Here is a 27,466-nt window from a genome sequence, read left to right as displayed (position 1 = left end):
TAATCAGAATCATCAAACACGTATTTGAGTATTTCTTAGTTTTACAATCGCATTCGAGCTTACAAATACTACTAGCTAATGCAATAATAATGGACGTACGACTATTGGGTAAGACTTTGAGAGTAAAAAGAGGTACGAACGTGTGCAAGGATTCAGCAAGTAGCAGAAACAGTTGAGAAATTGTTGAATGCAGTGAAGAAATTGTTATTTAACAAGCAACAGGAACGGTGAAAGAAATTGTTAAAACGCAAAAGAATTGGTGAAAAAGTAAGGAAACAAAAAAGAATGAAAATCACCTTATCTATCTCGAATATCAATAGACGGGTGTGGGGGTTGGCTTTGCTTTTCTTGCCCTTGTCTCTCATTCTCTCTCTCAAAACGTCTTGTCACACCCACTCTCCCACGAACTGCTCCTCCTCGGAAGCCTAGCTAGCCTCTCAATATCATGAATGCAAGTGCTGATCGATTCCCACAGCTCCCATCTTGGCCACCGTGATATGTTCTCACCTCAAAATTATCCTTTCAGCCAAACCATATCTTTTAGACCAGACTTTCACTTTACTTTTCTTGTGCCCCAAGAACCCATGATTTATGAATCTTCTTGTTTGAGTTCATGGGTGATTTCTTTGCAGTTTTATAACTAAGCTGCTCTAGCTAGCTAGTAAACAGTCTCTTTGTCCTTTTATTAGTTTTATTTTATAACTAACATTTTTTGAAATTATTTATTGAATTAGGGTTTGAGTTTTGTATTATTTTACTTTATCTGGGTCTGTTTAAGTCATGGAAGATTATTCTCAAATGAGTAATCATGAAAACACACCTTCAAGAGGGAGTTTCTTATACCCTACAGCTCTAGGTGTTGCACCAAATAATTCAGCTGCTTCTCCTTCATCCTCTCTTTATGGGAATAATTTAGCCATGAACTCTTTTCTTTCTCATCAACCATCTCTAATGGTCAAGACTGAAGCTGCTAGTTCCTCTCACCAGCATGCTAGAGAATTTCACTATTCACTACTAAGAGGAAATCATGAGCAACAAACAACAACAACCCATTTCTTTCAGCAACAAGAGCAAGAACAAGGACAAAGGACTAGGAGCTTGAACGATGTTGATGCTATGAAGGCTAAGATCGTCTCACATCCTCAGTATTCTAACCTTTTGGAAGCGTACATGGACTGCCAAAAGGTGAATATCCGATGCATACGCTGCACTGCACACAAACTGAAAACAAGTAGAATTTTTTTTGTTTTATTTTTCAGCTAAATGGTGTTGGGTTGGCTTGTTATTTTCTCACAGGTGGGAGCACCAGCTGAAGTAGTGAACCAATTGGCGGTGGTTCGAAGAGAGTTCGAGACCCAACAGAAAGCAAAGATCACTTATAGAGATGCTCAAGCAGATCCGGAACTTGATCAATTCATGGTGATAATGATCTCTCGGCCATTTAATTAAAAAATCATTTAAATTAACTAATTAAATTGCTTTGAGCTTATTTGTTCATTAGTTTGGTAATGATTTGTAGGAAGCTTATTGCGATATGTTGGTTAAATACCGAGAGGAACTAATGAGACCTTTGCAAGAGGCAATGGAGTTCATGAGAAGGATTGAAGCTCAGCTTAAAACTATAAGTAATGACTCCATTCCTATTTTCACTGCAGGTACTAATACTATACTTACAAACTCGTTTCTCTCTCTCTCTCTCTCACACACACACATCAGTGGTTACTCTACTTATATACCCAGTAGGCCTGATCTTAATCACGTGCTTAATTAACGTTTAATCCTTTCATCTGTAACTTTCGTGAAGTCGTTTTTCTTTTATTTCTGAAAGAACATTCTTGATGATAAAATTAAATCACACAAGCCAAAATGAGTTTTCTTTCTCGCTGCCAAAGCTCTCTCTCTCTCTCAATCTAGATTTTGAAGTATGGGTTATGATCTGTGAGAGAAGAGTGTGGCATGGCACCAACACCCTCGTCCATGGGTTTTAGTATTATCATTTTTTATTTTTTAAATAAAAATGTTTAACATTGGATACTGTTTTATGGAGATGTCTTTGAGCTCCCTTTTCATTTACATTTTATTAATTAGTGGTCTGCTGGAATGCTTTAGGCGAAAGAACAAAGAAGCAACCCCAATGCAAAAGGAAAATAATTAACTAAATGAAATCAGACCTGAAAAAAGAAACAGTAGAACTCCTTGTTGCAGTTCTTAATTATGTGGTAATGTTGTGTTGGAGTTGCATTTATTTGCCTAACATGGGACTACTCCTTTATACAATTACCTAGACACTTCACTACTGTTAGCGAAGACAAGTAGGTATAGAGTTTACTATTTTTCCATCTTTACTGGTTTTGGAAATGATAGTTTCCTACTCCCACACAAGATACGCATTGAAGACAGTTTACTTAATAGTTTTTTATTCGGTAGTTGTGTGTGTGGGTGGCGGAGAGACAGAGAAGAGAGAGAGAAATTAAACGAACTGTCATCTCTTTTTTTTTTGGTTATATGTATGTATATTTTAAAATTTAATTAATTAATTTACAGTACATATAGCTTATTTTGCCTTCTTTTTGTTTTTCAATTTCTATTGTGAGGGTTTTGAATTTTGCCTCTATATTTATAAATTTTACACAAGACCACATAATGGGGTTACGTACTTTCGTCGGGATAAAATGTACTTAGCTAGCTAGCAAATTACAATTGGTACTCCCAAACCCCCCACCATATCTTGAGTGGTTTAGCTAAAAAGCTAAAAAGATTGAGAAGTAAAGCAAAAATCAAATATTGACTGTTCTTGAATGTTTGAATTGTTGTTTAATTTGATAGCCTGAGTCGAATTTAGTAAGGCTATTTTACTATATTTTATTGTATACAGTCATCCTACATTGTACTTCCTGACTACATAAAGGGTAATATCTAATCATAATCATTTTTGTTAATCTATGTGCTGAGTCATATTTAGACATTGCAAATGATGTGAATGATGGTGTTTTCTATTGTTTAAATAAAAAATGCTTGAAGTTTAAGAATAATATATCAGAATCTATTATGTGATAAGACAAGCATCATACAAAATCTTGAATCTTTTTGCATGATCACCTAGCCATTTGAGTTCTTAAAGGCAATGCCTGTTCAAGAATCACTATGTATATGCTTATTTTTTTTAATTAGGAATTAAAAGGAATTGTAGGACACTAACCAAGTAATTAGGAGTTAAATGCAAAGTTACAAAAACGAGTTACCAATTTACCATACCTAGATAGCGATCTAGGATATTTGAAGAGAGCCAGGCTTGTATTTCACATTGAAATATGAAGAAAGTCATTTTCATATTGTTAATAGTTCAACTCATCTCTTCAATAGACGTGAGATACTTGAACAGTCCAAACAAAGAAAACGAGAGTAGTGTCCTAGCTAGAGTGCTCTTTTACACAGGTCAGAGGAGAATGATTAGTCATCGATGTCAACGCACATTATATGATATCTAGAGTCTTGGATATTAACAATCCCTGGGAATTGTCACATAGCTGACAATGAGTCTGCATAGAAAGTTGCAGGTGCCGACTAGCAAAGTCGGTAAAACTTTTGGGTGATGACACCAGAGGTCTGGGGATCGAATCCCGCCAGCATCAAAGAGTTACTAATCTCATTTTAAAACAGACTTGCCAATAAAAAAAAAAGTTTGCATAGAAAGATCACAATGAAACTTTGTAGGAGAAGAAATTATTTGATGCCTATAGCTCTTAGTAAACGGAGTACCTGGTCTCAGTAAATGCATAGAAAGGGATGGCCTAACTTGTCTAAGGGAGTACCTGGTCTTGCCCATGGACTGATGGACCACATTATGCCCCCTCAAAACACAATATTTCAGCTTGTAAGAGCAACACCAGTCCTTCCCAGAAGAATACTTATTGTCGTGTTGAAACTCAAGATGCATGTAAGGTTGCGTGTGCACTTTCAGTCAGTCTGTACTACTATTCAGTATTGAACTGCATGTTCTTTTCTTTTCGGAATGACGGAGAGGGAAAGACTGAACAACACCGGAAAAGGCCAAGCAAGTAAATTGTATGTAGAATAAAGTACCAAACATAGGTAAGGTCAGGGCTTATAGTTTAATTGGTTGAAGCGTATTGCTCATAACGGTGATAATAGATTTTGATATAGTTGTAAATTTTTTATAATTACTTAGTTTTGAACTGCATGTGCGCAGGGGCGGATCTAGGATTGCCACTCAAGAGGGGCTGCTACAACTAACATACACTACAAATATTTTTTATTGGGTGAATTATATACACTATTATAACTAGTATTTTTTTTTTCGACGGAAAAGTTGGGTGTGCAGCAGCACACACCCCCTGGATCTTCCCCTACATGTGCGTAAGGTATAAATAAGATATTTTCCAGAATATGGAGTTTCCACAGATCAAACACACCCATAGTGACGGCAATTCTTCTTGGGATTCCTCAAATTGAGTGATGTTGATTGAGGAATTTTTTCAAAAAGTATGTACAGAGTTAGGTTTATGTGTTGTGTTCTAAATATGTTCTAGGAGCTGTGAAGGGCTAATTGAAAATGTAAGGCGACGCATATCAGACATCGTTAGTTAACACTACAGCAAATGCGATGCCCGGTGTGTCCCAGCCGTAATCTTGCAATCTACTGTATTTACCAAATTGTTACATGGACTGAAACACCTCTTTGAAGAGAGATGTTGAATCTGAGAATATCGTACTGTTAATTCCCCCTCTGTATGACCAAGTTTTGTATTTTCTAATCAGAGGGTGAAAGGTTGTTTGTTCATCATAATGAAGCAGTATGCACACTAAATATAGTAAGCATTTGTAAGAGGTGCAATTTCGTAGTCACCTTTGATTTTCTCGCATTAGAGTTCTCAGGTTATGTCCTATTTAACTGATCCATGCAGATGGTAAGTGTGACGGGGCTGGTTTGTCCGAGGATGATCAAGACAATAGTGGGGGAGAAACTGAACTTCCTGAAATCGATCCACGTGCTGAAGACAGAGAACTAAAGAATCACCTGCTGAAGAAATATAGTGGTTACCTGGGCAGCCTCAAGCAAGAACTTTCAAAGAAAAAGAAGAAAGGTAAATTGCCAAAGGAAGCCAGGCAAAAGCTACTCAATTGGTGGGAACTACACTATAAATGGCCATATCCATCGGTAAGTCCCACGTAGAAATTGAGTTGGAAATTCTTAAATCTGAGGATTCATTAACTATAGCTCTTTTATGTTGTAACATATGATATTCTGAACATTGAAACAGGAGACAGAGAAGGTTGCTTTAGCGGAATCAACTGGTTTGGATCAGAAACAGATAAATAACTGGTTCATAAACCAAAGGAAACGACATTGGAAACCTTCAGAGGATATGCAGTTTGTAGTGATGGATGGGCTTCATGCCCAAAATGCAGCTCTATACATGGATGGCCACTTTATGGCAGATGGTAATTACAGGTTGGGACCATGATGCCACACGCAAGTGGGAAATGGAAGACCTGGTATCTTTTGGATGTGCGCTGGAAAATTGATTGTGGTTTGAAGCAGAGGTCAAAACATGAAATTTGTGGCAGCGCCGTTATGGTTCTTAGTGCAATGGTCGATCTTTTGTATTATACTATACCCAGTCACTTAGATTTATGGCAATTATTGCAATTTATGTTGCTAATTAGTTTCAGTTTCAAGTACTGAAGACGATATATCTCCTTGATATCAAGTTTGTCCAAAAGAGGCGGGATGTGTAAAGCCAGCCTGATTTATGTTAATGACTTGTTGTCTTCAAAATTGGTCTCAAGTGTACTCTAATACGAGCAGACAGATTGCAGCAGCAAATCTAGTCTAGTCGCGACCAAATATCCTAATGGCTGCAGAACAGCTCCTAGCGGTGGTTGTCAAACTGAACTCTCTCAATGCAATATGAGCGTCCTTGGCGATCCCGATGTTGTCATTGTTGATATGGTCGCCCTCAAGGAGCTGGGCTGTTAGTGCATGGTGCATACTGCATATCCCTAGGACTATGAATACACCTACCTTGATACCCAAAACAAAGAAAGAACGGAGAAATAAAAAGCTTCTAATTGGGACAAAAGATAATATTGGAAGAGGTTTTGAAAAGAAAAGGGAGAGTTGTATAAACCAAAGGTACTATTCTTGTGTTTCATAAGATTCCTCGACTTATTCATGAATGTATACACCAAAGTTGTTATTTTGCTTATTTATTTATTTTTATTCTTTATTTCACTTGTTTTTATCATGCTTTCTTCATCTCTATTTTGGGTATTTTCTATATTTTTTGTAATTTTTAACCTCTCCTGGGTTTATGTGTTTTGTACTTGCAATCAAGGAGATCGCTAGCAGTGGGTTTTTTTAAAATAATTTTGAGTTTTATTTTAACTTTTTATGTGAATGTTTTCTGATGACTTTATGAAACACATTTGGAGAGCTGATAGTACTACTAGTTCTTTAACTGTAGCTTGTGTGTCTGTTCGTGGACATTGCTGGGTTTGTCAGCTATGTCGCTGATGGTTTTGCGTGAAGTGGCTGTGTAGCATGGATATATTGTCTTGGTGTTCTTCACATATTTTTTTTGTGCAATGTTGATGATGGATGATCGGTAGAGTCCGAGGACCTCTTTGTCGATGAAAATATAATTGGTTTGGTTTCGGAAGAGTTTCTTGGGACAACGATGTATATGAGATGTTCACAATTTTCTTTTTTTTAGTATAGGATTCATAGATTAAAAGGCCGCAGCAACTCTGACCTTCGGGCTGTTTGTGCTGCATACAAAGAGTTCTTATGCACTGTATCCTTCCCCCCCCCCACTCTGTATTTTCTATCTTGGTGTTATAAATGCCATCATTTCGGTTCTTTAATCGAGTGAGCCGAGCGAACGATCTTGGCAGAGAAGGGGGCAATGCGGACAAAAACCAACTTGGTTGGTTTCTGTCTGTCTGTTCTCAACTTCTCTCTCATTTTTTCTTCGTTCCAATACCCTTTCTCCTTCACCCATCTCAACCCAACTCTCTCTCTTCCCCGCAGCTCTGCTCACTCCCCACTGCCACGCAGTATACTAGTAGTTTAAAGTTATTTTGATTAAACATTCTGGTCAAGTGAGCGGGAGCGAACGATTTTGGTAGAAGGGGGCTATGCGGACAAAAACCAATTTAGTTGATTTCTGTCTGTCTGTCCTCAACTTCTCTCTCATTTTTTCTTCGCCCCCAATACCCTTTCTCTTTCACCCATCTCTCTCTCCCCCGCATCACCCAACTCTCTTTCTCTCCCGCAGCTCCGCTCACTCTCCACTGCCACGCAGTATACTAGTTACTTTGGTGAAGAGGAGAACATCATTGTTGACAATATTAGTTTCAAAATAAACTGCTTATTTCAAAATATGTCACTTTAATCTCGCTTGTCAGTGTCCACAATATCGTTTCTATGTATGTACAGGGATTCTTATAGCTTATGGGCATAACTCTAGCACAGTAGCATGCCCTTGAGAGTAGAACAGATAATCTCTATGTATATAACCTTGTCATATTTCTAATTTTTAGGTGTATTTGGAAAGTTATTGACATTATTCTTCCTCTGTATTACTACGCTTTCACAGTTCTGAACCTGCGTCAAACAATGATCTACTTGTGCTTGTTGTTGGTTTTCCTGTGATTAGCTGAAACCATATCAAAGGAACTTATTTTTCACCTCGAGCTATTCCTAATGCCCTATCCAGGATGATAAGGTGGCCACTGCTAAAGTGTCTTATAATAAGGTCACCCAGTATTGAAGTTGCCTACTTGTTCAATCAACAAGGATGTCTGCAGTTGGCCATAGATGGGATGGTGGTTTCTTAGGAATTAGATTGTTGCTACTTCTAGTCATGCTTTCTCATTTTTTATTTGTTCAGGGAGGGTTAGCAGAGTCGAAGGGAACTTCTAGGTAAGGACACCTTGAACTGGCATTTGGTCCCATTTTTGTAGTGGCTTTTAGTAATTCACATCACTGTACTTGGACTGCCCAAGTTCATCAGTTGTTTGATTGCCGTTGTACTTGAGCTTTATTCATTTTGGTTCAGAGTCTATACCTTGTGGAAGGAGGCATTTACTATCAATAGTGTAGTACACACAGGTAACAATACGGCGAAGACTTTCTTGTTTATTCACATTATAGTTATTAACGGTTTTATCTTTGATTCTGCACGGGGTGAACTGTTAATTGGGAAGACCATGTTTAGAGTATCTTAAGGAGAGAAACTAAGAAAACATTAAAATTTTGAACCAAACCAAACACCAAACTAAAAAAACACCAACCAACTTCAAGAGAAACATCAAATATTTGACAACAAATGGTGCGGTTTTGGAAGCCGCGTGCCACTAAAGCCTATCTTAAAAGCCCAAGTCCAGATGTGTCCGCACATCACATTTTTTTTTTAATCAAATATCTCGTAGCGGTTTTTGCAAAACCGCGTGATTGAAGCCTTCCATTCTAGCCCAAGCTCATATGGTGTTAAAAAAATTGCGCAGTTTATCATGAGAGATATTTGATCTGATACTAAACCTGGAACCAAATTTTAACCAATTTGGTGTTTGGTTTGGTGTTTTCATCAACATGGGTCTTTCTTGAAGATGAAAAAACATCAAATTATTAGAAATTTACTAGGATAGTATCTCACTTAAATATACTCTAGGCTCAACTGGTAAAATTCTATAATGTCAAGGCCCAAGCTACCAGTTGACGGATCCATCGTTCATGTTGGGTGGCTCAATTTTTTTCAAGTAAATGGTCCTCATATGTCATATACTCATATCCAATCCTCATAATCAACTGAGAATAATTTACTGTTTTTTTTTTTCTGGCATCTGTTAGTTGGGCATAGCAGCTAATTTACTGTAAACCTGGTAAGTTGTTCATATCTCGACTTTAATTTGGAAAGTTTCATGTTCCTCAGTTGCAATAGCCTGTATTGAATTGGAGATTAATACTATTTCATTTCTAATGTCATGCCGAATTCAATTGTTATTTGATCTTAGCAATCTCATTTGTAATAGATTTTGCTTTCGGAATGGTTTGGTTTTCTGCCTTTAAAATTTGACAAGTTATAGATTTAATATATTAGCAAGAATCTGATATATGTTCATTAAATATGGATGTTCCGTGTATTGAAGGACTTGAAGCGAAACGGATTTACTGCGATAATGTTAGGAATGCTTGCTCACTGGTTGAAACTGGAGATGAATGCTCAAAGTTGGGATTCCGACTGAAATTATCCAAAAATTCAACTAAGGCAACAAGGCAAGTATCCTCTCAGTTCATTTGGGTGTTCAATACTTGAAATTTTACATGGTGGTTGATTAGGATCTGTCATCTGTGTCATATTTAGGTAGGGATGTCTATCTTGCCCGAAATCCGAAACCTGCCCTCCGAACAAAGTACCCACACCGAACCTGTTCGAACCCGACAAAATCCATACCCGAACCAAAATATATAGGGTAGGGTTTGGCCACTCTCTAAACCCGGCCCGACCTAATAATTTAGCCCTAAACCTGTTAAAAGGGCTAAAAAACCCAAAACCAAACCCGGACCAAAATTGAACCCGAACTTTGGTTTCAATTGCATACAATTAATCTGATATAAAAGAATGAGTTAGATAAATATTTGGATTATGATCTCATTCATGTTTACAATGACGAGTTTTTTAATATATTGAATTATAAAAAAATTTATGTCGGGATTTTCAATTTTTTAAATAATTGCACGTGAACATATGTCTATATTTCATTCTGAGTCCATATATTTTAAATCATATCAAATAATTATGTCCGAATATAAGTGATAATTACTTTCAAATTTATTATAAGTTTTATTTTGTTTGAAAGATTAGGTGATAGCCAAAGAAAGAATAAAATATAGATATATATTTCAAAGAAAGATTTTTATTGTCTTCTTATATCGGGCTTTATTCTATCTGAATCCAAACCTTATCTGAATCCAAACCTGATGGGTACCCGAAATCTATATAATAAGCTAAGGTTTTTTTTAGCACTAAAAGACAAAATTACAAACAAAGGACGGTCTAGATCTATTTTGAGAAAATCTAACGGCTGTTGAGTTTGAACCCAAGAAACATTAGTTTCGATTTTTTAGTTTCGATTTTTCTTACCAAAAAAAAACTTCTCACCTCATCGCTGGGGAACTTCTCACCTCATTGTCGCTGGGTTTACCCATCTTCTCACCTCAACGTCGAGCACTCGAACTCCAAAATCCCCAAATCCTAACAAAGCAAAGAAGGCAGCAAAGAATGTTTGAGCTGTCTTGATTGATTTTTTAGTTTCGATTTTTCTTACCAAAAAAAAACTTCTCACCTCATTGCTGGGGAACTTCTCACCTCATTGTCGCTGGGTTCTCACCTCAACGTCGAGCACTCGAACTCCAAAATCCCCAAATCCTAACAGCAAAGAAGGCAGCAAAGAATGTTTGAGCTGTCTTGATTATCTCAGTATACAGGTAATTCTCTGTCCTATGATTTATACGAAGTGCCATTGGTTTGATTTAGAGTTACATATCTAACATTGATTTAGAGTTGTAGAGTTTTGACTTTTGTATACGAAGTGCCATCTACGAAGTGCCATTGGTTTGATTTAGAGTTGTAGAGTTTTGACTTTTGATTGTATAATGGCGCAAAGTTGTTTTTGATCAATTGGCCTGTTGTTTTTGATTGTAGAGTTATATTTAATGGTGTAATGGCTCCTGTTGTTTGATTTGAATTTATTGGTTGGAGTTTAAATAGTTTAGTTTTGGAAACATTGAGCTTTCATAGTCTCGAGACTGCTTCAGACTGTTTTCTCCTTATACATTTTGGTTTTTATACTTTGATGGAAACATATTGAGCTTTCATAGTTAAGAACTTCATCGACTTTTATTAGTCTCGAGGCGCTTGATTTTTTTTCTCCTTATACATTTTGGTTTTTATACTTTGATGATTGAAAGCCATATTTTTGAAGGCAAGATGATCCTTTGGTGCATGCCTTTTTTCTTTCCTTAGTTTATACATCATAGATGGTGTGTATAATGCAATTTTGGTTATATCACTCTATGTTTAGTTAATGTACTTCAAGTATCATGTGGGCTGGCCTCTATTTTATTTGTTTATACACATTCATCGGTCACTTTTGGTAACAGTCAAAGCCTTAGCAGTAATAGTTTTTTCCATCGGTCACTTCTAATACTAAACTTATGTTTCAGAGTATTGCTACCTTTTGATGAATAATTTTAGTAATTTATGCTACTTTATGTAAACTCTGGTAGACTTTTGTCTCTGGTAGACCATTTACTGGTGAACATCGATAACTCACTCCCATGGTTTACAATTCTGAATTGGGAGAAGGTTTTATACTTTTTGTCTAGGTTCAGTTTTGATGTCTTTAGGCGAGAATTTTAGTAATTTATGCTACTTTATGTAAACTCTGGTAGACTTGAGTTAAGTGAATGGTGGGAAGTTACGTATGTGATTCCTGTAGACTTGCGCGAAATAGGAAAGCTTTAACCGAGTACTCCTTCCATCACTTTTCTTCTCACGACAGCTTTGCAATCTCCATATACCATTTTCCTATTTACGACTGCTTTATTTTGTATGATGTATTGTATGATATTGGTGCTGCTTTCGTTAGATATTTGGCAAACTGTTTTACTTCATGTTATTTTAGGTAGTATTTGAAATTTATTTTTTACTTCCAAGTGAGAGGATTGGAGTCAATAGCTTACAATAAGGATTTGTAGTATTTCAAATCCCATTTTTGTTCGGGGAGGATATTCATGAGCTTCTCTTGAGTTTCACAGAAGTTGGTCAGAGCTCCCCTAAACCAATATTCTAGGTATAATATTTCACCCGTTTTTGTTCTTAAAACTCTCCTTATTAAACCATCATTTCAGTTATGATACCATTTAACTTTCTGCATAATTTCTTTTCTAGGCAATCATGGTGAAAGAGCTTAATTCAGTCGCAAGTAAAGAGCAAATTGCAACAGTATGAAATACTATTATGTGATTTCACTTTGTGTCATAACCACTTTTAAATATCACTTGAACATAGTCCCGAGTAACGAAATTGATTTTTTTTTTACATAGATTTACACACACCTACACACATATATATATTTGTCCAGTTCCATAGTTCCATATATATTATTATATTGATTGTTTGTTATTTACGAGTACAACTATATCAACATATTAACGGGAGTATCTTAGGTCGCGACTTCATTACCACAAACCGGAGAAATGAAAAGAGGGGAAAGGAGTTTAATTCACGGTCAATTCCATAGCACGACATCCTATTACGCCTCCCAATCCGATATATATGTGCCTCCCCATGAAGAGATATGCGCCCGAATCGGTATATGTGCCTCCTAATCGAAGATCTACTCCTCCATCGATGTGCTTCATAATCGAAGGTCTACTCCTTCTCCATCTGTTGTGCCTCATAATCGAAGATCTACTCCTTCTCCATCGTTGTGCCTCCTAATCGAAGATGTAATGCGACTCCTAATAGGCTATCTGTTGTGCCTCCTAATCGAAAATTTCATTTACTCACAATAGGCTATCGTTGTGCTTCCTAATCGAAGATCCACCGCAGTTCCACTAGGCTATCTGTTATACCTCCTAATCGAAGTTCTATTGCGGTTCCCAATATGTTATCTGTTGTGCCTCGGTCAAAGATCTATTGCACCTCCTAATCGGAGATCATTTGCGACAACGCCTTGAAGAGAAAGGAAATGCAAGTGCCTCTAGATCACGATCAAATGACTATAGCACAACAAAATCGGAGACAGAGAGAAAAAGATGTTATGTCTGATTACACAGCAGATTCCTTTAAGAAGACGAGGTCAACGTACGAAGTTGGGTCCTCTTCATCAATGTATGATATCTCTCACAGAGAAAACCAGCCTCCATTCACAAAAGATGTAACAATGCAAAGTTGTGAGAATAACACTATGTAAGTCAAGTACTTAAATTCTCACTCTTATGTTAAATTTCAACATATCGTAAAGCGTGATATATCATAGGTCTATTTTTGCAGTGATCATGATATGAAATTTGGATTTGACGAAAGTGAAGAAGAAATTCTTAATCCTCATAGAGGCCATGCGCTTCCGGTTCAAATCGCCGTCACTTTTGGGAAAGATGGATGTTCTTTGTCCATTTTGTTCGCCCCCTTCATTGGAAAGATGAGCGATTATCGAAATCAAGTAACCGACCTTTATTTGGAACTTTAACGTTTACAAGGAAAAGTTAAGCTACCGCTTCTTTCTCCACTGCCTCCGACTTAAATCTTTATTCGAAGGATCTAATAAGCGTGCAAGATTATTCCGTGAGCGATTCGGCAATACAATGTGTGTAATGCCTTTACCGGTCTTGGTTGTAAATTTAACGATCGTGTGTTACATGGACGTGGTCCTACCTCATTCATCGTTCATGGAGAGTTCGCGGCATCAAATCGGTTCATTGTTGCACGATCCGGGGATGGAACCTAAGTTTTCACAACTTTATATTTATGATCCCCTAGCTGCTTTGGATCACCGCCACAATCGTAATCCGAATTTGTCAAGGGAAGTGTTGAAAACTGCATAAGAAACTCTTCGCGGACCACAAGTTTTGTGATATCTATAAGCAAGCATTTGAGGTTTTAAACGAAAATGCTTTTGAGAATAACAATGTTCGGTCCATCTACACTATGATCCGCGTTGGATAGACGAAGGTACAACCTTCCGACAACCGATGAGATTTGCGGTGATATTGCACGGAGATGGGAGTAAGGTTGATGCCATGCGTGATATTGTACTTGCCGGGAGAGGAGGGCATGAGTTGGAACGGATAAGCGAATGTCATCCCGCTTTATTTGCCTTTGCATTATTTGTTCTTCGTTTCCTTATGGGGATTTGGGTTGGTCACCGATTTGAAGTTGTGGGACGCCAAGAGAAATGCTCCAAGCAATGCAAGACTCACCCAATTATTGTATTACGCCTACCGTTTGTTTGAGCGACCCACGAGTACTCATCCATCTTGGGGTGTAAATTGTTGCATGAATTTTTAGTTGATGCTTGGGCTGCATATGAGCGTAACCGTCTGCGATACATTAGACTAAATCAAGACACCATCCGTTCGGATGTGTACAAGTGCTTACCGGATGTTGCACTTGAGGGATTAAGTCCCGATCAAATTGGCTAACGGTTCATTTTGCCTTCCTCGCATGTTGGAAGTCCAAGGCACATGTACGAGATTTTTCAGGATTCAATGGCTATCACCCGCACTATAAGCACCCGGATATTTTTCTTACGGTGGATCGCAAATCCTAATTGGCAGGGAAATTAAAGATCGCTCAAGGAACACCAAACCGACACTTCGCCTGAAATAGTTGCACGGGTATTCGAGGCTGAAACGAAAAGCAATTATGAAAGAAATCTTGAAGAATGATATCTTCGGTCGGTGGTTGCATATGTCTATACCATTGAATTTCGAAGCGGTCTTCCACACATGCATTGCCTTTTATTTCTTCGCGATGATGACAAGATCGAAACGGTGAGCAAGTTGATGAATTTGTATGTCTTTGAATTCCCGGACCCGACACCCCCCTGCATTGTTTGAAGCGGTGAAGAAGTGCATGGTTCATGGCCCCCGTGGTGATCGAGATCCCGAGTGCTTCATGTATGGAAAATGGTCGATGCACTAAAAGCTATCCAAAAGAGTTTGTGGAGGAAACAATTATGGATAAAAAGGGTACTCCATTTACCGGAAGCGGCGACACCGACAATAAATATTTTGTGAAGAGGAAGAATAAAATGGTTAAAGTTGATAATGGAGATGTTGTTCCCTACAATGCATATCCATGCGAAATGTTTATTTGCCATATCAATGTTGAAGTTTGTGCATCGTGTCAAGCTGTTAAATATATTAACAAGTACATCTACAAAGGCTATGACAAAGCGGCGGTGGTGGCGGCGGGGAACAAATGATGAGATTCAAAGAATATATCGATGCAAGGTACATTGGACCAACGAAGTTGCGCATGGCATCTATTTCAAAATCCAATGCATAAAGAGTTTCCAAGTGTCCAACGATTGGCTTTATTTGGAAGGTATGCATAGGGTTGTTTTCAATAGCAAAGAGCCCATGGATGCAATTCTTGCCCGAGCAAGAGAGCAAACTTCAACACCGACTTTCTTTTAAGCGCGGTTTGAAGATCTAGATGCGTCGCATATACCTATCAAGAGTTTCCACGACACTATGTTTTCCACAAAGACTCTCAAGAGTGGACTCCTAGGACTCGGGGACCTTCCATTGGTAGGATGTATTTTGCAAGCCCTAATGCCGGGGAGCGGTTTTATCTACGCTTTGCTACTTCATGTTGTAAAAGGGCCTACCTCCTTTGCATATCTTTATAAAGTCGGTGATACCATGTACAAGACATACAAAGAAGCATGTATTGCGGGTGTGGGCTGTTGGAAAGTCGATGATGAGTGGATACAATGCCTAGAAGAAAGGCGATAATGAAAACGGATATCAACTACGGAGGTTGTTTTGTGTAATTCTTTTTAGAGTGTCATCCGTTACGACCGGATATACTTTGGAGCAAATTTGCATCGAGTATATGTGATGATCTTGGACGGCGGCGAACAAACCACGACATCCCGGATCCAACCGATGAGCAAATAACAGATTACGGCTTATATCCGGTGGAACAAATCCTTTTAGAATCACGGGGAAGACATTGGAAGATTTCCGCCCATGCCAAAGCAAAAGGAGGATTGGAGCAAAATTGTTGGCAATAGGCTCATTTGGGAGCAACGCCAACTTCAAAGATGAAAGCATAGGAAAAGAGGTTGCAGTTGATGTGAGTCGTCTTAATGCCGAACAACTTCATGCTTATATCTGCCGCGGATCGATTCAAGATATGGTGACAAGGGCAAACTTTTCTTTTTGAATGGGCGGGTGCGGGGAAAACTTTTTGTATAATACAATTGCAAAGGCTTGCCGCAAAGACGGGTCTTATTGTCATCATGGTGGCATCATCGAATTGCATCTGTTATTATGCGGTGGCATGACCGCCATTCTACATTTAAAATTCCAATTGATGTGATGGATACCACTTTTGCGGCTTCACTAAACATTCGACCTTTGTCGACCTATTTAAAGAAACAAAACTAATTGTTTGGGACGAGGTGCCCATGCAACATAGATCGTGGTGTTGAGGCCGTGGATAGAACACTTCAAGATATTTGTGGAAACAAGAAGATATTTGGTGGTATCACTACGGTTCTTGGTGGTGATTTTCGACAAACACCACTGTTATACCGTTAGGCCGAGAGAGCAATTTGTTGGTGCATCACTACTGGCGGGCTCTTTCCTTTGGAGTTATTTAGAAGTTTTGCACTTGATACGTAACACGCGGCTTGAAATGGCAGAGTCCAAGAATGTCGAATTCGCCCGATTTTTGTTGGAGGTGTGCTACTAATGCCTTCTAATTAGAATGTTTTTTTCTCCATTAGTTCCATATATAAACGAACTATTTTAGAAACTAATGAATTCATTTTTGCTTTGATTCATTTAGATTGGTTCAAATCCCAAAGAATGCGCACAATTGCGAATGGAATCTGTAAGTGTACCAATATCCAAGAACTCATCTTCTCGCCTTCATCCCCAATTGGATGTTATGGACACACCGTCTCCAAATTTCTTAACCGATCGCACTATTCTTCTTTGTAATGATGATGTGAGTGCAATTAATGAGGTTGCACTCGAATTTTGTTTCTGGTGAAGCATTGAGTATTTGGCGGCAGATAAAATCATCGAAGATGATATTGATAATCCAAGTGGGGCTCACTATCCCACCGAAGTTTTTCGAACTCCCTCGACCCTTCTAGCTTACCACCTTTCAATCTCAAGTTAAAACCGGATGCCCTATAATGTTGCTTTCGGGAACATAGCACCTAAAGATGGGCTTTGCAATGGGACACGACTTATGGTGCTTCAATGTGCGAGTGAAGTCCTTCAAGCCAAAATTTTGATTGGAGAGAAAGTCGGAAATCCGGTACTCATCCCAAGAATATATCTCGCTCCCTCAAATGCAGAGTTGCCTTTCAAACTATCAAGACGACAATTCCTCGCTCGACTAGCTTATACCATGACAATTAATAAGTCGCAAGGCCGGTCCGATTGAAATATGTTGGCATTGATTTGAGGACACCGGTTTTCAGTCATGGGCAACTCTATGTGGCCATGTCGGATGTACTTCTTCAAAAGAATATCCGTTTTTCTTCCACCTAATGCAAGAAATTGTACTACAAATGTCGTATACCCAGAAGTTCTTCTCTAAGGACATCGATACCAATGAGAAAAGGCAAGTGAGAAATTAAAGAATGTTACTTTTATTGATTTAGAAAATAAATAATATATTGTATCCATATATATGCTATGTAAGTTTTTATGATAGTTTTTTTTTGTTGATGATAGCGTGGATACTCAAAAATAAGAATAGAGATTATTTTATTTTGAAAACCATCTCTTTTGTGCTAAATGTATCAAGTCTAAAAAAATCATGTGTATGTGGTTTGTTTGCAGGTACCAAGTTAAATTGCCATAATTTTTCAGTGACATGATTGTAGTCTTTGCTCCATGGCGGATTTATCCATATGGTAGCAGAATGGTGTGAACAGTATGCATAGAGAGGAGAATGAGAGAAATGAGGAACTCGATAAGTGGGCGTGGAGTATTTATTTTATTTTATTTTTCACTAGAATTAGCCCCAGGTGAAAAATTATGCAAAGTCTTCTTTAATGTTTAATGAGTTGTCTTTTAGTTTTAGAAGTAATTTGTGTTATGTATAAATATGAAGTTATATATTTTGGTATGGTTGATCTATGAGAATTGTATTGTTTGATTTTCAGGTTATGACAGGATTTAGGTTTTTGAAATGTTGAAAATACAAAGGAGACTCTGCTGGATTTTTTTATTTAAAAAAAAAAAAAATGATGATGCTCTTAATTGAAGACTCTCTCCCTTTATTTTCATCATTCTCATTCTGATATGTATTAAATTAATGAATGTATAAGAGTATGTGTAATGAGTTGGTTTGTGAGAAATGAAATGCATAGAATTGCAATAATTAAACTCACTTGAGTATGCGTATGAAATGATTATGAAGTATAAAACTGTTGGAAATGGTTATATCATCGATACAATGCTACCATAGAGATGGTCTCTCTTGGGGTGTTGTTCAAAAGCAATGTGTCTAGAGTGCCGACTGGCACGGGCATTCACTAGTATAGGATAGGATAGGGTTTGGTCACACTTCTCAACAAAATACCCGACTCTGAACCCGACCTGCTAAAAATCAGTCCGGGTTTGGATAATCCGATATCCGTTCAAAACCCAAAAAGTTAAGTTCGGGATAGGTCGGGTACCCATTTGGACATCTCTATATTTAGGGCAGGGAACGGGGATATGCTAATATCTTAATCCGATTTTTTTCTTAGTATCCGAATCTAAACCCGACCTGAATCCAATTTTTTTGCAAATATTTCTACCAAATTCGAACCCCAAACCCCATCTGGTAACACTAAAAATGTAAACTGAACCGGAATTATCCCTATCTAACCCGAATTTCAAATTTTCAATACAGTTATAAAGATGTATCCGAACCCGACGGGTTCCCTAGTCGTATTTGACATGCATATGACAGTGATTGGTCTTAACACAGCTATACTAAATGTGTAGAAATCTGAGAAATGGTCCAATCCTATGGTCCCACGGAACGTATTGGATAGACGTATGCGTACTGGAAAGTACCTTGATCATTTTCATGCTCTCATCATTCTGTTCATCATCACTCTTTTGAATGAGGTGGGAGTGGGACAAATGCACTATATTGGGGAAGAGTGTTTAAGATTCATTAATATCCTTTTTAAATCTGTCCCACCAAGTTATGCTGTCCACAATCCTGTCTGTTGGATTTTTATAGTAATTTTCTGATCATATTGTTTGAACCATTAGATTGAATTATTAGTACCCACATTGCAGGAGTACTCACAAATTAGTGTCTGAAATCTTGGGAAGATACTGTAGAAAAGGAAAGATTGAGGGGGTGTGGGGGAGACATCATGTGGTGCGTGACCCACAGGTTTCTGAAAAGGAGGAGCAAAGTCCCACAGCACGCTATCCTTTTTCTGTTGTTGTTCGATTGATGATTGAAATATTGAATGAGTCCCTTTCTTTTAATACTTCTTTTCTTTCACCACACGCTTCTCATCATCACTTTCTCGACTCTGTTTTATGACTTTTAACCCCCTCCATTTCTTTCTATGCATACAGAATTTAATACTGATACTTGCACGTGAGTGCACTTCTACTCAATCATAGCCTTCTACTCATCTATCGTTATCTTTTTTCCCTTTCTTGCCCAATTCAATTACCGTAAGTTAAAAATTATATTAAAGATCAAAGAAAGGTTACATTGCTGTGTGCATTCCAGTTAAGACAGGCCCGTGGTAAATTTGATATGGGACCTCCCATTTATGAACCCATGGGGGTCGACACCAAATGTGTATTTAAAGTTCATACCATCAAGGAAAAGATAAGATTGATTATAAACATGAGAGATCTGAATTATGATTAACTTAATCTATATATTTCTAGCTTTAACTTACTTACAATTCTAAAGAGAGAAATTAAACAACAACAAAAGGAGATAAAGATAGACTAGTAAGCTTTGAGCCAAATTAACCAATAAAAGGGGTTTTGGCCAGCTTTCTGAGTGTTATATAGTAATCTAACAAGCTGCAGATGGATGAGTAAAAGGGTTATAGAAATGCGGTTTAATCGCCATTGTGAGTGAGTTCTTGGATGATTTTTCTCCACCGCCACCACCACCAATTTTCTCACAAGAAGGACACATGGTTAGAGTTGCAGCAGGGAGTTGCATGTAGAGTGATGAGGTTACTTTTAGTGCCTTGAGGTCTTGTAGTTCCTTCTGGAGTCTACTGTTTTCATCAGCTAGAGTCTGACAATGCTTTCTCAAGTACTCACAATCTACTTCTGTTTGTTTCAGCTTTGTTCTTGCTCTTCTGTTTTGAAACCATACTTCCACTTGTCTTGGCCTTAAATTCAGGTCTTTTGCCAAAGTTTGCTTTTGTTTCTGATAATCCAACAAAAATGATAATTATGAAGAACCCCGTGAACTAAAATCTTCTAATTGGTAACAAAAGTTAAAAATGGAAAGTAAATAAAATGAAAGTGCGTCCTTACTGGATTGAGTGTTGTGTGGTCTTTGAAGCTCTCTTCTAAAAGGGCAGATTGTTCCTTTGTTAGTCTAAGCTTCTTTCTTCCACTACCTTCTTCATCTTCATCACTAACTCTTGAAGATACCCTTTCAACCTCCATCTCTTCACTTCCTGCAGGATCTCTTTCTCTCTTTATGCTTGCATTAGAGAAGGACGACATAGGTGTATGTGGTGAAATTTGTGGGTGTACATCACTATCACTGTTTTCTTCATACCCTTTCTTGTTCTTCCTTACATCTTGATGTGTCTCTTCTTGAAGTCCTAAAGTTAGCGAGGTCTCCAAACTTGTAGGTGGAGAAGTTAACACCAAATGATCAAACTTGAAGCATGGTTTTGTGTTTGAGGATCAAACCTTCTTTGATTTTGATTCTCATGCAATCTTCCTTGACAGCCTAACTCAAGATCAAGTCCTATACTAGAAACATCCTCAAAACCCATTTGTTTTCAGAGTATAGTAAAGCAAAGACGAAAGAAATGAAAAGTATGTTTTAACATATGAAGAAGAAAAAGAACAAACTCTTTGGGGGAACAAAAGATGAATGAACTTATGAATGAACAAAAGAATTTGGGGGATGTGTTGGCTATGGCTTATGGGACTTATGATTATTAACCTGAGGAGTGAATGAGTAGAGAAACGAATCTGTTGTGATGAATTATGAAAGGAAGACTTACACATCTCTCTCTTTCCACCTAGGTTGACCATGAGAACCCCACCACTATAATTACTATTACTATATATCCAAACAAAGTACTCTTATCCATCCTTTGCTTTTCTTGAATGTACAAGATACATGAAGACGTGGATTCACATGGAAGGTATAGATTTACCAAAAAAAAAAAGAAGCATAGAAGGTAAGAGAAAAGAACACCTCAAGAGAATGTTTCGTCATCCTCTTCATCATTCACGCATTTACTAATATTATTAATTTATATATTTCTTTTTCATGGACTTGTAATTAACTTATTTATGGTACTTTCCATCTTTACTTTTTTGTTTGTTTTATTAGTTTTACATCATTAATAGTTTATACACTATAACAAAGCACCTTTTGCTTTGTTTAGTTCATTTTGCTTTTCGATGAAAAGCTCGTTTTGTTAACACTTTGTATGCACTTCAGCACAGTTTTCTCTTGGGTGGTATGTATACACGCATTGTATTGAAAATCCCATATGTGATATATGTCTAAGTAGGTGTGTTACTGTGACTGGAAGTGTTGCTTTTGGATATGTACTGATGTGTGATGTGTGGTGGTATTAGATTAATGGGGCGTATGAGATTTTTATAAAAAACCAATCCAAGAGAGACACTGCTGAGGTTCATAATTGGTGCATGTCCTAATTATTAGGTTTTTTGTCTACCTTGTCGCAAACCAACTAAATGTCTCCCACTCCATGATGTTAGCCTTGCTTAACTTTGTTAGACATAGGTTCTAGCATGTAGTATCCCTAGATTTCTTTTTGGGTCGTATTATATATTCTTCTTGTGAAATGATGAAGGAGATGAGCATGAAAGAGATGTGCACTAAAGAGAATTTAATGGTTCGTGTCCCTTACATTATCAAATTTGGGAAAAAGGCAAGTAGGTACATAACACAATATGTGTTCACATTTTCAACCAAAGTTATAATGAATCCAGAAAATAATTGATGAACAAGCATCCCACTCTTTGCTTAAATAGAAAGTTTATCTGGAACTTTTAGGACCCATTATCAAATAATTTTAAATTTTATGTATCTATTCTGTTTATGATTTGTTGAATTGTCGACATCACTACTTGTTCACATGATAGGAGTTAATTATTAGAGAAGGGAAGAATATTATCGAACATTTTTACAGAGAACATCTATGCGACTATGCAGGTGTAGTAGTATTGGGAACTATAAGAATTTTGTATATGTTATCCACCGACAAAATTGAATTCCAGTCATGCTATTGGTGTGATGCGGCCCCTTCTTCAGGTCACGGCCCAATACGAGTACTGATAGATACATCTAACCAACTGCATACCTGGGCAGTTAATTTCTTCATCTTGACATCAGTGTTTTAAACAGAGAAGGCTTAAACTCATGACTTCATGATCATGCAAATGTGTTAATGATATTTGTTGACCGCGCACATGAATTTTTCGTGTTCTGTGATTAGTTACTCATATATTTGAAGCGCATCATATAACCTTCTGGCCTTGTTCCACTAGAGCCGACGATGGTAATATGGTTGCTTAGGTCGACATGATGGCACTCTGCTCGATTACCGGTAATGAGAGTCTTAGTTACAAACGTATTTGTATTTAAACTAGTATATGACCCATGATATGCAAAAAAAAAATGGTTCTTGTAAGGTTTTGCAAAAATTGGTACAAATAGTGTGAATTTTTTTGAAAAAACGCGAGTGACTTGAAAAATCCTAATCCTCAACGAGGTGAAAAAGGAAAGAGCTACCTTCCAATAGTGGAGAGAGTAGGGTCGGCAATGGGTCGGGTAAGAACTGATATCCAATCTGGTTCGAACTAATAAAAACGGGTCTGGGATAAGAAATTAGTATTTTGGACCGGTTCTGGACTTGAAAATCAGAGCCAGATTTTTATTGGATTGGATCTGGATTAAGTTTTGATCGAACCATTTTGGACCCGATCCGGTTGAAATTATTTTTCCCGTATATTCCAATTTCCTTTTTTAACGTCAATTTTGTATTATTTTTTAACATAACAGAAAAAACTATTTCTATCTAAAGAAAAATCTTCCCTTACAAATTTAGATTTCAAATCATCCATCACGCCTATTCAAACCACAAATCATGCAATTAAGATTTGAATTCCCAACTATCTAGTGCATATTCCAAAAAAATCAAAAGGGAATTTGAATTCCCAACTATCTAGTGCATATTCCAAAAAAAATCAAAAGGGAATGATATCTTGCCAAGGTGAATTCTCTATGATTATCTATATATACTTCATTCTTTACTGCTACTATCACAAGAAAATAGCATACAATCCAACGTTTTCTTAATGTAAGCCTCTTAGTTTCATATATTTTAGATATATTATTTTTAATTATTATTTTAGATCATATTGATAGATACTAATTTATATTATTTTTGACTGTTTGGTGCAGAGAGTGAAATTATGAGTAATCCTATTCCTATTGTTGAGAATGCCGCCCTTGCTGAAGTTTCATCTCTACCATCTGGAGTGAAAAGGAAGCAAGGTCAAAAGTGTGGCATGATTTTGACAAAAAAAATCATCGGAAGGTAAAGACATTGCTATTTGTAAGCATTATAGGAAGGAGTTTACTGCATCTAATGAAAATGGTACTAGTCATTTAGCAAAACACTTGAAGCCCTTTCCTAGAATGAAAAACAAAGATGTGCTTCAACAATTGATTTTTGCTAATAAGGATATCCATGATGGAACTCATGCTATTAAAACATTCAAGTTTGATCAAAGTCGAAGTCGACTTGATCTGGCACGAATGATAACAAAGCATGAGTATCCATTTTCAATGGTTGATCTTCAATTTTTTTCGTATTTTTATAAACAATCTTCAGCCACTGTTCAAACTTGTAACAAGAAACACAATCAAGAGTGATATTCTGACAAAATATAGCTAGAGAAGAGAAGGAAAAGCTTTACAATTTTTTTGATGATTTTTTTGGGAGTCAATTTTGCTACTGATTTATGGACTTCTGAAACACAAGATGCATATCTTTGTTTGACTGTTCATTTCATAGATAACAATTGGAACTTGCAAAAAAAGATTTTAAGTTTTGTGTTTATGGAAGTGTCTCACACATCTAATGAGATATCAAGGGTTGTTATGGCATGCTTGCTAGATTGGAATGTGGATAAAAAGGTTAACACTATTACTGTTGATAATGCATCTAATAATGATGCAATGTTAACCAAAATTAGAGCCATACTTAATCGTGATCAGTTGTTAGTCTTTGGGGAAAGTTTTTACATCTAATAATGATGCAATGTTAACCAAAATTAGAGCCATACTTAATCGTGATCAGTTGTTAGTCTTTGGGGAAAGTTTTTACATCTAATAATGATGCAATGTTAACCAAAATTAGAGCCATACTTAATCGTGATCAGTTGTTAGTCTTTGGGGAAAGTTTTTACATGTACGTTGTACCACTTACATTTTTAATTTTATTGTCAAAGATGGTTTATCTGTTATTGAGTTTGCACTCTCTAAGATTAGAGAGAGTTGCAAGTTTGTGAAGGGAACACCACAAAGAAAATTCAAATGGAAATCTGCAGTCGACCAAGTGAAGGGAGCAACAACAAAACAGATTTGCCTAGATGTTCTGACCAGGTGGAATTCGACTTATAAAATGTTTAAATATGCATTGATGTATCAAGATGCATTCTGTTGATTGGAACAACAGGAATTCGACTTTTTAACGAACCCAAGCAACAAATATTGGGAAATGGCCAGGGTGATTTCTGGATGTTTGAAGGTGTTCTATGATTCGAAAAAGACTCTTTCAGGTATATGGTTCACTAACTACTAATTTTTATTAACTAGACAATTTTTTTTTTCTTTGACATGTTTCTAGTTTTAGTTTTATCTCTTGGATGTTTCAAGTTAGTAATGAAATATTTGATATACAGGCACTGATTATCCCACTGCAAATATGTATTTTGCTGAAGTGTGTGAAATTCATGTGAACTTGCTTCAATGGCTAAATCATGAAGATGTATTGGTGATTCTGATGGCGGAGAAAAAATGTATAAATTTTTTAAGAAGTATTGGTCTATTTGTAGTTTGCTTCTAGCTGTTGTTGTGGTTTTGGATTCTCGCTTCAAGTACGAGATACTTTGTTTAAGATGTATTTGGATTCTCGTTTGTTCAGTTTTATTATAATCTCATATATGGAGCTGACGATGAGATTTATGTTAGTCAAGTACGAGATACTTTGTTTGACTTATATAATGAGTATACTTCAAGTCCAATTTGAACTCAAGCACTAGTACTCAAGTTTTCTATGGCAGCTCTTCAAGTGAAGCAATGATAGGGATTAGTAAGGACAAGCTCAAAAGGTTTGCAACTTGGTGCCATAATAAGGAGGGTTATGATGGTGCACCACAAAAATCTGAATTGGAGTAGTATTTGGACAAATCCATATTTCTTGCTAATAGTGAGTTCAAGATACTGAATTGGTGGAAGGTTAATAGTCCAAAGTATCATATTTTGTCTAAGCTAGCACGTGATGTTCTTACAATTCTTGTTTCATCAGTCCCATCTGAATCAACTTTCAGCACTAGTGGTATGGTGCTCAACGAGTACCGTTCTTGCTTGACTCAGATACATATTGCAAGCTCTTATTTGTGCACAAAATTGGTTGAATTTGGGTAATGGAGGTATGTATCAATTGCAAAAGTTTAGTATGTCAATTTATATTATATATGATATCAGTTTTCTCAAGTTGGTTTTTTACTTGATAAACTAGGTTCTTCCAGTGTTCAAATAACACACATGGATGTCGACAAACGGTGGCTTTGATTAACTAGGTTGGTGGGATTTGGACTAGAGTATGGTTTGGAAGTTGTTGATTATAAGAACATCAAGTTTTTTTTTTGTGAGCAGGAACAACAAGTTAATAAGGGATGTATGTAATTCCCTATTATTTATTATTATTTTTAATAAAGAAGAGTGGGCATAGAGTGCAAGATTGTAAGCTCTTGTATTGGCTTTTCATTGAGTAATGAAAATTTTCTTCTTTTATTTATGTGTTGTTTCTTTTATTTTATTTATGTGCATTGTTTATATTTAGTAAAAGAATTAATTTTCTAATATCTACATATAACGGAAATTAGGATCCAATTACAAAAGACCCGGTCCACCCAGTCCAAATTAAGGTTATTGGTTTGGAACGATGTCCAGAATCAAGAAAAAAATTTCAGTCCGATTCTCAATTTCAAATTTTCATTTGAGTCTGGTACGGTTCTGGATCTACATTGTTGAAAAATGGAACGGTTCTGAATTTTCAAATATCCAGACCGATCCAACCCATTATCAGCCTTAGTAGAAAGACATTACTAAATAATTAAATAAAAAGATATATTACGAATATGTAGAGAAGTATTAGAAATACACTATTTGGCTGGTGAGATGGGATTCGAGAAAGTCGGCAATCTGTAGAGATTTCTTTAAACGCATAATAATTTATTAAATCATGAAAGGAAGAAAATCACCATCATCAAAAGTGTGTCGAATCCTGCTGCAAGGCTTGCCCCAAACCTGAGCAATTACTGGACGCTTTCTGTAATCGTCAGAAAGATTTTGACTAACAAAGAAACATCCAAGAAAAAATCTTATGGGTTTGGCGCAAGTATGCAAGCATAATAGATCATTGACTTCTACGCAGTGTATGTACTATTTATTCATATACATTAATAGTCAAATGTGTTGCGTTATCTAAAGCACATTTCAAAATGACAAGGTAATGTGACCTATTAGGCATCAGGCTATTATGATTCATTCACTAAAATCTTATCTTAGAAAATCAAATCTAAATTCTCATCCAGAATCCCAATTGAAAAACAAGTATAATCCTACTTGGCTGACCACTGTGGAGGATGTGTCTTGGCGTCATTATAGCATTTTCCATTTATTTTCCGCAAGTGGATAAAGTAAAGTCGCAACCCAAAAATTGAGAAATAATACTTGTCATGAAGAGAAGAGTGCCATGTGGAGAATATCACGTGGGAGTGCGGAGGAGACAAAAAGTTTGGGACCTTTAGACCCTACCAATGATTTGGTATGATGGGCATTCGATTCTTTATAGTGACGATGATTATTGGGTGAAGAAGTTAACAATGACGGATATGATATGAGATAAGGTTTATAACTTTTATTTCGTTGCAATTTTTTTTATTTTCTTTTGTTCGATGTCATTTCCCTGTCTTCACGGCCAGCCGACCATGTTGGTATGCGATATGTGCACTTTGTTTGCCATTTTATTTTCTTTTCTCTCTTTCTTTCTTAATCACACACCGTCCAAATTAAGGAAACCGAGACTTTTGTCCACCTTGTTCAGTGCACATACTCATCTTGATATAGATTTTGTTTTCTTTATTCTAAGTTCGTTTTCTTTGTTCTGTTGTCAAATAGTTTATGCT

The 27,466-nt window shown here is 36.8% G+C and overlaps 3 protein-coding genes across 7 annotated transcripts; 2 read left to right on the top strand and 1 right to left on the bottom strand.

Moving 5' to 3' along the window:
- Positions 1–328: 328 nt before the first annotated feature.
- LOC147472998 (homeobox protein knotted-1-like 2) lies at positions 329–5,800 on the top strand. Its single transcript, XM_086587944.1, has 5 exons — positions 329–1,185; positions 1,297–1,419; positions 1,520–1,655; positions 4,926–5,179; positions 5,283–5,800. Exons 1-5 carry the CDS (start codon positions 781–783, stop codon positions 5,484–5,486), a joined length of 1,122 nt encoding a protein of 373 aa, XP_086444070.1. The 5' UTR covers positions 329–780; the 3' UTR covers positions 5,487–5,800.
- Positions 5,801–8,698: 2,898 nt separating this feature from the next.
- Positions 8,699–26,069, top strand: LOC147472996 (zinc finger BED domain-containing protein RICESLEEPER 2-like). Of its 5 annotated transcripts, XR_015210610.1 has the most exons (8): positions 8,721–8,907; positions 9,175–9,301; positions 19,082–22,593; positions 23,451–23,586; positions 24,538–24,656; positions 24,780–24,832; positions 24,956–25,705; positions 25,795–26,069. XR_015210610.1 is itself a non-coding variant. In XM_086587930.1 (7 exons), the coding sequence occupies exons 3-6, from the start codon at positions 23,462–23,464 to the stop codon at positions 25,117–25,119; spliced, it is 456 nt and encodes a 151-aa protein (XP_086444056.1). In that variant the 5' UTR covers positions 8,699–8,907; positions 9,175–9,301; positions 23,451–23,461; the 3' UTR covers positions 25,120–25,705; positions 25,795–26,069. The 5 variants fall into 5 exon arrangements, 3 of the variants coding, with proteins under 3 accessions (XP_086444056.1, XP_086444054.1, XP_086444055.1); XM_086587930.1 differs by lacking the exon at positions 19,082–22,593 and having other exon boundaries at positions 8,699–8,907; positions 24,543–24,656; XR_015210609.1 differs by having other exon boundaries at positions 24,538–24,832.
- LOC147472997 (homeobox-leucine zipper protein HAT22-like) lies at positions 19,667–20,500 on the bottom strand. Its single transcript, XM_086587926.1, has 2 exons — positions 20,306–20,500; positions 19,667–20,195 (listed from the first exon to the last, which is right to left on the bottom strand). Exons 1-2 carry the CDS (start codon positions 20,498–20,500, stop codon positions 19,830–19,832), a joined length of 561 nt encoding a protein of 186 aa, XP_086444052.1. The 3' UTR covers positions 19,667–19,829.
- Positions 26,070–27,466: the final 1,397 nt, after the last annotated feature.

Source organism: Coptis chinensis, unplaced genomic scaffold, assembly GCF_015680905.1.
Source record: "Coptis chinensis isolate HL-2020 unplaced genomic scaffold, ASM1568090v1 utg579_pilon_pilon, whole genome shotgun sequence".
NCBI classification, from domain to species: domain Eukaryota; kingdom Viridiplantae; phylum Streptophyta; class Magnoliopsida; order Ranunculales; family Ranunculaceae; genus Coptis; species Coptis chinensis.
This window is presented reverse-complemented; position numbering and strand designations above follow the sequence as displayed.

What these genes read in the sequence shown, in the direction of transcription:
- LOC147472996 (XM_086587928.1), top strand. Translation starts at nt 21,132, where the DNA reads ATGAAGACGTGGATTCACATGGAAGGTATAGATTTACCAAAAAAAAAA. An exon ending in AAAAAAAAGAAGCATAGAAG is followed by an intron (nt 21,193 to 23,450) that starts GTAAGAGAAAAG and finishes TGTTTGGTGCAG; the next exon opens with AGAGTGAAATTATGAGTAAT. An exon ending in TTCGAAAAAGACTCTTTCAG is followed by an intron (nt 24,833 to 24,955) that starts GTATATGGTTCA and finishes TTTGATATACAG; the next exon opens with GCACTGATTATCCCACTGCA.
- LOC147472997 (XM_086587926.1), bottom strand. Translation starts at nt 20,500, where the DNA reads ATGTCGTCCTTCTCTAATGCAAGCATAAAGAGAGAAAGAGATCCTGCA. An exon ending in ACCACACAACACTCAATCCA is followed by an intron (nt 20,196 to 20,305) that starts GTAAGGACGCAC and finishes TTGGATTATCAG; the next exon opens with AAACAAAAGCAAACTTTGGC.
- LOC147472998 (XM_086587944.1), top strand. Translation starts at nt 781, where the DNA reads ATGGAAGATTATTCTCAAATGAGTAATCATGAAAACACACCTTCAAGA. An exon ending in CGTACATGGACTGCCAAAAG is followed by an intron (nt 1,186 to 1,296) that starts GTGAATATCCGA and finishes ATTTTCTCACAG; the next exon opens with GTGGGAGCACCAGCTGAAGT. An exon ending in CATTCCTATTTTCACTGCAG is followed by an intron (nt 1,656 to 4,925) that starts GTACTAATACTA and finishes TGATCCATGCAG; the next exon opens with ATGGTAAGTGTGACGGGGCT.